This window comes from Ctenocephalides felis, unplaced genomic scaffold (assembly GCF_003426905.1).
Source record: "Ctenocephalides felis isolate EL2017-DRISC unplaced genomic scaffold, ASM342690v1 CF-g0.4_SCAFFOLD_01886, whole genome shotgun sequence".
Lineage (NCBI taxonomy): Eukaryota > Metazoa > Arthropoda > Insecta > Siphonaptera > Pulicidae > Ctenocephalides > Ctenocephalides felis.
In genome coordinates this window covers 57,978,401-57,988,786 of record NW_020538040.1, presented here as the reverse complement: position 1 = coordinate 57,988,786, position 10,386 = coordinate 57,978,401, and the positions used below count along the sequence as shown (strand labels likewise).

Here is a 10,386-nt window from a genome sequence, read left to right as displayed (position 1 = left end):
TTTTTTATATACTATGTTCTCATTGATTTCCTTTGCCCCTCTCAATCAATCTTGTAGAAAAGATATATTAAGTTGTTCAATCAGGTTAGAAACAGCTGTCTTTGGTTAGTTTCGAAAGTATCATTGTCTATTCTAAGGAGATATTTTTAATTGGGTATAATTTTGAAAAATTTACTAGATTAAATCAACTTTGGTTTATTTTACTCCAGAAAGAAAATCTTTTTTTTTTCATCAAGAAAAAATGCAAGAAACGGTCATTGTAAAGAATCGTTTTGTGTGCAGAAACAATAATAGGGTATAATATAACAGAACAATGAAAATAATGCATCTATTATCCTTAATATTGAATGCAATTTCATATATGCAATTAGTTTTATCTATTATTATATATACAAAGACAAATCACTCTGTGATGAACGATTAATTCAGAATAAACATAGAACCTTCTGCTTAATATTTTATCCACAAGTTCCGCGTAATACTGAATTATAAATGAAGATGGAATGAACTTTCCCTTAGTTGCGACAAGCATCGTTATAAGGTCAAGAATGAAACTGATGCCAACTTTTGCAAAGTTAATTATGGTGTATTGTATATGCACTTCATAACAATATTGAATGGAAGTTGTTTCATATATTTTCATTTAAAGCTTACTAATCATTTTGGTAAACCTTACAAGAAATGGCTAGTGAAGTCCTAATGTTACATGGGTGTAGCACGTAATAACTGATATTAATGATTTAAAAAATATTTTGGTGTATAATTACGATGTGTAAAGATTTCATTAGTTTTGTAAAAACCAGAGTAAAACTAGTTGTAAGTAAACTTAAGGCAATTTGCATTAACATCCCGATGCGTATACATTAGGGTGGTTCTTAATATGGACATTTTTAAATTTCCTTGCTCCCAAGGGCTCAAATGGTTCTGAATTGATAAAAAACAATTTTCCGAAAGTTTAGCTCTTAACTTTTATATTATATATTATATTATATATTAACTTTTAGATAGTGCGCAATCAATCAAACTTCGTATGGAAATAGCGACATAAACAAAATTTTGAAAATGAAAAAAAAAAAATAGGTATAACTTAGCGACAAATGAATTAAAAGTGAAAATTTGCGTCATTTTTTATTGAAAATTCGAGACGCTCTGCAAAATCTTTAAAAATTTTTTCATGCCATTTCCATACAGAACTTTGATTGAATTGCGCACTATCTAAAACACAATATTAAGATCGAAAACTTTCAGAGAATTGTTTTTTATCAATTTGGTACCATTTGAGCCCTTGGAAGCAAGGAAATTCGAAAATGTCCATATTAAGGATCACCCTAGTATACATAATCAACTTAATCAATAAGAAAAATGAGAAACAACTATTTAGGTAAAATGTTCAACAGTTTATTTCTAAAATAAAATTTTTGCTTTCACTAAAAAATCAACAGTACGATTTCCAATTGATTATGTCGAACATACTTCTAATATCAGTAGCTGTATAAATTAAAATAATGTGTTTTATATATTTTATTACGTCTATTTCGTGTTCTAAAAACTTATTTTATTCAAGTGCGGACGTCAACTGTGATCAGTAGCTACCTGCAAAACACCATAGAACGTACAGATGCTTCGGCATAATATTTTAATATGTTATTTCAGACTACAGAATCTATAATTATTTAAAGCTTTATTTTTACCAAGCCGATTTTTACCAACAACTAACCAACATGATTCCCAACCAATATCTTTCGAACAACCCTTGAATTTTTAAAATGAATTCAAGATTGCGGGTTAAAACGTTGGCGCAAAATTCTTACATTTTTCTGCTAATTACAAAGAAACGACTTGTCCGATTGTTGCGCAAAACTGACCAAACGATAGTCCTTATCAAGCTACTTCGAATGGCTTTTCTGAGTAACTTTTGTGAAAGCTTGGATGAAAATTCAATTACACTATACATACACATACTTTTTTCAAATTTGATTTTATTCGATTCAGAATGACTTGAAACGTTGAGAAAACATAAAATTAGTAAAAGTAAAGAAACAAATCGGTATTTTACTAAATTTAGTAAAAACGACTTTGTCTTGTTGATATAGTTTGAAATATTTCTTTTTTATTAACTCAATTATGTTCATATATCGAAAAGGTAAAATGCCGCTTACGCCTAATAAATTATTCATTCATCCAACTATAATAAAAAGTTGCCACATTGTGTTTCCATTATAAAAGCTCGTTGTTTTGAAAGTTTTATAGAAGCAGAGATCTATAACTCGAAATACAAAATAAAACGATTGAGGAAGAGATTATGAAACTTAAATACATTTTATAAGTTTGAGCTTTTTATCGAGACTTTTCAAACGGTGAGCAATAGAATGGACTATTGGTTCAAAAGTTTTCGCCGCTGATTTCCGAAAGCAAAAACAAACGAACTATTGATTCTTGGAACTACTCTTGGCAAAAGTACATGCGAACTTCTGCTCAAGAGTTTGGTCCGATCTGCTGAATTTAATTTCAAACTCCAATTGTTCAGATTAATTCCTTTGGCATGTAGTAAATATTGAATAAGAAGAATTAAGCAATAATTTTCCTCAATACTATGGGCAAATCATTTAAAAATAAATTTCTTCTAATAGTTTTTACATAAGATCGTTGGATTATTGTTGCAATTTATACATAACAATTTGTGTGTGTGGGTAAGTGTAATTCTTAATATCATTTATATTTATTATAAAATATTTTAATGCTAACACATTATAATAAATATAATTAATATTTTACTTAATTATGTATTTATAGCAGAGTGAGTTTTTTTAAGTAAAACGGTTATAAAATTTATAAATCTAAAATCTTCTATGCCTAACATTGATTGTTGAACGTTTAGTAAAAAGTAGTATCAAAAATACACATATAATTTTCATAATGATTTAAATCATTTTAAAATAAATTATCTCGAAATATTGTAGAATGTATTCTTTAATTTAAATTTTAGTAAAGCATTGTTGCATTAATTTACTCTGTCGGTTGGTTAGTTATTTTTTGCTTTCAATCCTTCTCTACTAAAAGTGTCGCACATTTGCGGAGAATTTTTTAATTATTGTTCTGTTTTTTTGTAATAGTCGAGTTTTACAGAATTTAATAAAGAAGACATATTTTAAACACCCTGCTATAATATTTGCTCCTTTTCTAATAATGTAGGAAATGCGAGTAACTATTTGCTTAGGAATTTGACATTAGTATTTTTTTAAACGTTTCCGAATATTTATTTAAATTTTTATTTAGATAATTTATTCATATATTTAATGGATTCACACGCGATTGAAGTACACGTTATTTGCTACTGTACAAGATGGCACTTAAGTGAAAATAAATACATCATATAACAATTTTGAATAATGTTTATTCAAAATAAACCTAACACTCGTGATGCACACATTTATTAGTGTCAACAATTATACACATTTATATAATGATAAATTATAAATTATATATTTATAATAGCATTAAAAATATGTATAATATTTAAAAACAATAATGTAATTAAAGTCAAACTTCAAATATGACATGATCGGTTTGTCATTGTAATTAGCATTTAGAAATGTACCTTCATTAGAGAAATGAAGTAATTGCTGAATAATAAATTTTATAATATTGTTCACAGAGTGGATTATGTTAAACAACGCCTAAACAAATATTGTTTTCGCAAGTTCACTCATCATGTAATTGTGTTTGAAGAACTTCATGTAATTAAAATTAACTTACATTCATTGATTGCTTGTATTTTTTACTTTTTCGCTGGCGATATAATCTCTTACTTTGAACAGCTGTAATATCTGCCTTGCCTAAAAATATTTTATTTAATAACTTCAAAGATTTATAGAAACTACGAATGATATAGAAATAATTTTTAATCAATAAACTTACTAATCATTAATCTTAGTAATCAATATTTTCAAGGAACAGGGTAAAATATTCTTCTGATTCAGGTATTTTTCATTAAATCAAGATTTGTACTACGATGAAACTTAAAATGTTTATTTATCTAAGCCGATTTTCTTGTTGATATCGGTACGCATACAACGTTAATGCCGGTACGCATACAACGACAGATCTCTATTTACATACGCGCGAAGATTAATCACAATCGACCCGTATAGAAATGATATCATTGGAGCGAATGACGAACCATTGGCACTCGACTCTTATCTTATCTAATCTGCTCCATCTTATCTAACGCACTTCCGTTGCATTTGTACGGATTTACACCCTAGTCGCGCCTAAAAAAGTTTTACTTCAAAAAATATTTAAAACGAATTTTTAACAAAAATAATAATGAAAGATTTTAAGAAAGTTCTCAACAGATATTGTTAAGGCTTTGAACTTTCTGAGTTCAAACACTTTGCTAATTTATTTGGTACGTTATGTATATAATAATTTATTGACCATTATGCTTTATGTTGCAGAGACCGCACTGTTGCTTCCTGGTGCTCTGTCGCACAGCCGAGAGTTAACGAGACCAGCGACATCCGGCGGAACCTCAGGCTGCGCTACGAGAACGATGTGCAGCACGACAGAGCCCTAGAGTGAGTACCTACCCCATCTTTGACTACTTACCTGAACACTTTAGAATTAGATAGACGATTTTACGACATACTGTTCTGTATAATTACAATTTCAAAGCTGAATGAATGCTATTGGTTTAAACCTTTAATTGTAGATTTCAAACTTCAGCTATCTTTATTCTATTGAAAAAAATTATCACCTACCCATTTGTTTAATATTTTTGCGCATACATATTAAATTAATGGTGCGTGGCATTATGCTTTAAAACAAATTGGAGAAACTGACCGTAGTTTTAAATTTTTTTTTTTTAAGAAAAAAATAGATTTTTAAAAATGAAATATCGAAGCGCGTAATCGTCTCGCCGCGGCTTAAAGATTAAACATTATAAATCATTTGGAACCCAAAGAAATGCAAATAAAATCTGTACTTATTATTAAAATCTCTATAAAATATCTGATAATTTGATATGCATATGTCTAATGATCATTTTTGACCGCCAAATAGATTGCAAAAAATTGCATTTTCGATTTTTTTGCGATTACTATAACGCTACGGAAAGTTAATCACAAGAAAACTTGATACAAATATATTTCTGAACGGCTAAACTATATTGATGCAAAAATAATAGATTGGTAAATATTAATTAAAATATCTTTTCTATCTCCTAGCACGACGTTATTTTAATTCAAAAAAATTACAACTTAAAATTTAAATCTCACAATTTTAAATACCATTTACAAAATATTTTTTTATAAATAATATGTAATAAAGTCTTTAGGTTATATTCTGATGTACTGATTATTTATTACTTATAATTATTATTACTTATAATTATATCTAATAGCTTTCGAATCACTTTCATTTTGATTACATGGGATTGTCTAAAATAGTAGATAAAATTAGATAAAATGGTTTATGTAATATGAAACATTACCAATATTTATTCTATTTTATATTTACATTATTTTATTACCGGCTAAAATTGACTGAAAGAAATAATCTCATTATCAAATAAAATTTATGTTAACAAAATTTTAATATATTTCTCGTTAATAAAATTTATATATATATATATATATATATAATTTAAAAATTTTGTAAAATATTTTTTTATATATTAATATATTTAATATATAATAAATACATTACTATTATTAATATATTTATATTATCCTACTATCAACTAGTTCATTAGCATACATATCAATATTAAATTTTTTCACTCTGTATTAGATATTCATTAATTATAAACTTCATTTATGTTATTAATTAAAAAACAATTAACCTAATATTCATTAGAATTGGTTTTAAATTGAACAAGCTTATATTATTTCATAAAATATTATTGCATTGACAAAAGTTTCTTATAAAATTAATTTGTCTTGAAGACAATTTGAGAAATAATTCTTCGCCAATAACATAAAGTAATATAATAATAACCTAATATTATGTAACTGAAATCTAAAATGGGATTTTTTTCAATCTAAACGACGTTGACTATTGCCATAACTACTGTTAACTATACATATTCAAAAATATGGTATAAAGATTTTGGCGTAAAAATTCCGATTTGTTATCAAATCTTTGTGTAGTAAATATTGTTTGTATGTTTCATTTTGAATTTATGTCAATATGACACTTTATGACAATATAGTGTAATTTTTGGGGTTTTGTTCTATTTAAGTACACCTTTGTAAGTTGTACTAACAATTAAAACTTTAAATATATATTTTGAACATCCGTATTATTAAACAAAAATAAAAATGTCGACTTGCTTCCAGCTACCAGTCAACTATACTTATCGTCTCCATGTTCTCCTACATAGCAACAAAACTATATTCTCAAATTCTATGTATACAACGTTTATGCATTACCTCTAATGTATCAAACCTCTTACTTCTTGCAAAATACTACACTCTTCAAATTTAAAATAGCAAAAATTCACTTCTCAAACAATATAGATTTATAAAAAATAATATTGCGAAACTTCAATGTACTAGAACCACTTCGTACTAACAATAAAATCATAATACATCATTAGCGTAAAATATGAAGCTGAGCTTATAAAAAAAAATATAATTTAATTTGTTACAATAGTTGATATTAATTTATTTCGATGCAATTGCTATTATAATATTACACGTTTCTAGTAGAAAACAAAAATATTACGTGGAGAATTTTGAGAACTTAATTTCAAAAAATTTAAAAAAATGTGAAGTATTTAAAAATATTTGATCGAGTGAGATTTGTGAATAATTTGAAATTTCATTTGCAATTTTATTCATTTATAAACATTGAAATTTTTATCACTTATGGTTATATACCATAATATATTACAACAATAACACACAATTCGAATTGAATTTGATAATCTAAAGGTACACAATTCGAATTGAATCTGATAATCTAGCATATGTATAATAGATAAAGAATCCGAATATATATATATCTATATATATATATATATATATATATATATATATATATATATCTTTCACAATGTTGCTTGTCCTAAATTATTCTTACAAAATCTTTCCATATCATCCTATTGATTTGACTGCTCCTTGGGTATTCCTTCGGGAGTCATTTGTACAAATATTTACATAATTCTGTTATAGAGTTCTGGATTATTAAAATAAAATAAAATACAGAGATTCCTGCTATATTATAAGTAAATATTCTTACCAGTTGTTTATACACTTGATATAATAATGTAGTTTACATGAATTTTAATTATCTTCTGTGAAGTAAAATATTTGAGGATGCATGATAATTATATACATATATATATATATATATATATATATATATATATATATATATATATATATTGGTCTTTTTCTTATACGAATGATTTCTTTCGTAAAACTCTGTCCAGAGAATTTCAGAAATTTATTGAATGATTCAATTTTTTATTTGAAAACTATTATGAGGAAGATTTGGCTTTTCTTTATATTAAATGATTGCATTATTATTAACATATATAGTCGGTACACAAATTACAATGTTGATTTTTTTTAATTATCAAAAATATCACAAATTTTTAATGTGCCCTAAAAAAGATTAAGTTCTTCTCTGTCACTAAAACTGTTTATTTAATATTAAACTTATACGCTGTTTATAATATTTAATCCAACTCTTTATTTATTTTTATTGATATTTAATCTAGCGTAATTCACTTACATCAACTACTGCAAATTTGATCATTCCTGGATCAATTTCAAAAGGCTGACTGTAATAATTAAAATTGTCTATTTACAATATTTTTTTTTAGTTTTATAAGTCTTCGAATGGAGTTTTAAATCTAATAAAAATACTATTAATCTAGCATTAAAGAACATGGCATTAATAAGTGAAATACTAATTTTTTGCCACCAAATGTACATTTTCGGTCCTTTTTTCTTCGTTAATGGAATAGATGGACATGCATTTTTGAGAAATCTTTCACCTCTGTAAACGAAAAGATATCAAATTCTCATTTTAGTTTTTTATTCAGTGATCGTAATTGAGTATGCAAAAAATAATTATTTGCTATCTTCCATACAATTGATGTTGCATTCTCGGTCAATTTAATTTGACGAGCCATTATCTGCATTCTTAATTTATTTTTTGTTGTTCAATCAGAAAATGATAATATTTGAATAGCATTTATATTTTTTTCAATTAACTAACCTTAAAATAAATAGATATTAGAGATGTATGTTCTAAATTCGTCAAATTAAATTTTTATAAATGATTGATTGATTTGAAATTTTCGATATGCTATAAACATTGAGAAAATATTTTGAAATAATTTTATTATCCGCAATATAGGTATTTATTTATTTCGTATATAAATTTATATTCCGTTTACACTTTCCGGAAAGGAAGGATTGAATATAAATGCAAATACATCTTACCTCGGCAGTTGTAGATGCTTTACTGAGCCCGTATTTATGTGGAGAAAGTATAGATTTATGTTAGATATAGCCAAATATAACAGATGAGAATATTAATGCGAGAGCTAGGAAATTTTTTCTTAAAATTCTTAAACAGTATCGAACAAGTTGTTTATTTTTTCAAAATTAAAATACACATTTCTTGCTACATCAGAATTGTATTTATACAATAATTTTTATTTCTTTCTTATTTTTGTTTATTTTACTAACATTTAAATTTTTAGTAATATTTTACATTTTTAGGGTGGTCCTTAATATGGACATTTTCGAATTTCCTTGCTCTCAAGAGCTCAAATGGTTCAAATTAATGAAGGGGTTAAGTATAACTCAGCGACAAATTAATTAAAAGTGAAAATTCATGTCATTTTTTATTGAAACTTCGACACTCTGCAAAATTTTTAAAAATTTTTTCATGCTATTTCCATACAAAACTTTGATTGAATTGCGCTTTATGTAAAAGACAATATTAAGAGCCAGAACTTTCAGAGAATTGTTTTTTATTAATTTGGAACCATTTGAGCCCTGGAAGCAAAGAAATTTGAAAATGTTTATATTAAGGACCACCCTAATATATATATATATATATATATATATATATATATATATATGCATATAATTCGTTTTATCTAATTTCTTTGTTATTTCTGCTATAACTTCAGCATATTGAGCTGCTGTTATTACATAATGCTTTTTGAGGGCACCACATTGTGTTGAATTATTTATTAATTGACACTTTATTTAATTAATGTACTTTCTATCAATTATTTTTACACAATACAAATTTATATAATGTCTAAATATGATGCGCATTTAATATAGAATAATTTTAACACAATCAAGTTTCTACTATTACCCACATTTTGAATTTTACTGAAAATCTAGTAATTTTCATGTTCAATTCTATATTTTTTCCAGTGGACTATTTTTTGAATATTTTTATTATTAGCTTAAGAAAATTTCTTACTGAATAAACTAGGTCTATAGCCAAATTGTATTCTACTATTTACCCACATTTTGAATTTTACTGGAAATGTAGTAATTTTCATGTTCAATTCTATATTTTTTTCCAGTGGACAATTTTTTGAATATTTTTATTATTAGCTTAAGAAAATTTCTTACTGAATAAACTAGGTCTATAGCCAAATTGTATAAATTTTGGAATAATTTAAAAAAAAATCAAAATCAGATGTGTTATTGATATTATGCGCAATGTTTACAATTTATATATATATATATATATATATATATATATATATATATATATATGTATATATAATGCGCCATATTACGCCAGTCCCTGCAATTTAATACGTATTTTCATACATTTCTTAACTCTTAATACGATTTTTCACCTCGTTTAACAAGCCAAAGCAATAGCCATCGACTCTTCAAGAACAAATTGTAGTATTGAAAGTTTTATATAAAATTCACGAACATGATTAAACTTAGTTAGCTGCTAAGCTTCACTTACCAGTTTCTACGTTACGTATCATTTAAAGAATAGAAAAGAAATTAAAGGAAAATACAGTTTGGGGTATGTAGAGCAAAAAGCAAAATGTAGAATAGTTTGAAAAATTGTAAAAAGTTTTATTGGAATGGCTTCATCAAGTACGAACTTTAAAACTGCATTTCAGTGGCCTTATTGGCATGTTAAAAGCAGCTTCACTAAAATATTTCAAGGGAATTGTGTTCCATCAAATCACTGAAAAATTGCTGCTCGTGCACCATAATATGTTGATACATTATAATAAATTGTTGCAAAATTACGAACTGCAGGACATCGGTAACGCTTTAGTCATCTGAAATGATGTCAGGCAAGTACAATTTTTTCAAGTGAAAAATGGTGGTGAAGCGAGAATAGAGAGTTTCACTTTCCTGTACCAATTCTGAT

At 26.0% G+C, this 10,386-nt stretch overlaps 1 protein-coding gene across 2 annotated transcripts in view; it reads left to right on the top strand.

Annotated features, from left to right (window-relative positions):
• The window catches only part of LOC113376636, a 148,919-nt gene that overhangs the window by 119,236 nt on the left and 19,297 nt on the right, over positions 1–10,386 (top strand). For both annotated transcript variants that reach the window (XR_003367050.1, XM_026616631.1), the window contains exon 2: positions 4,458–4,577. Coding sequence is in view for 1 of the 2 variants with exons in the window: in XM_026616631.1 (XP_026472416.1) it covers positions 4,458–4,577 (120 nt within the window). In the remaining variant the exon portion in view is untranslated. The remainder of the gene's footprint in view (positions 1–4,457; positions 4,578–10,386) is intronic.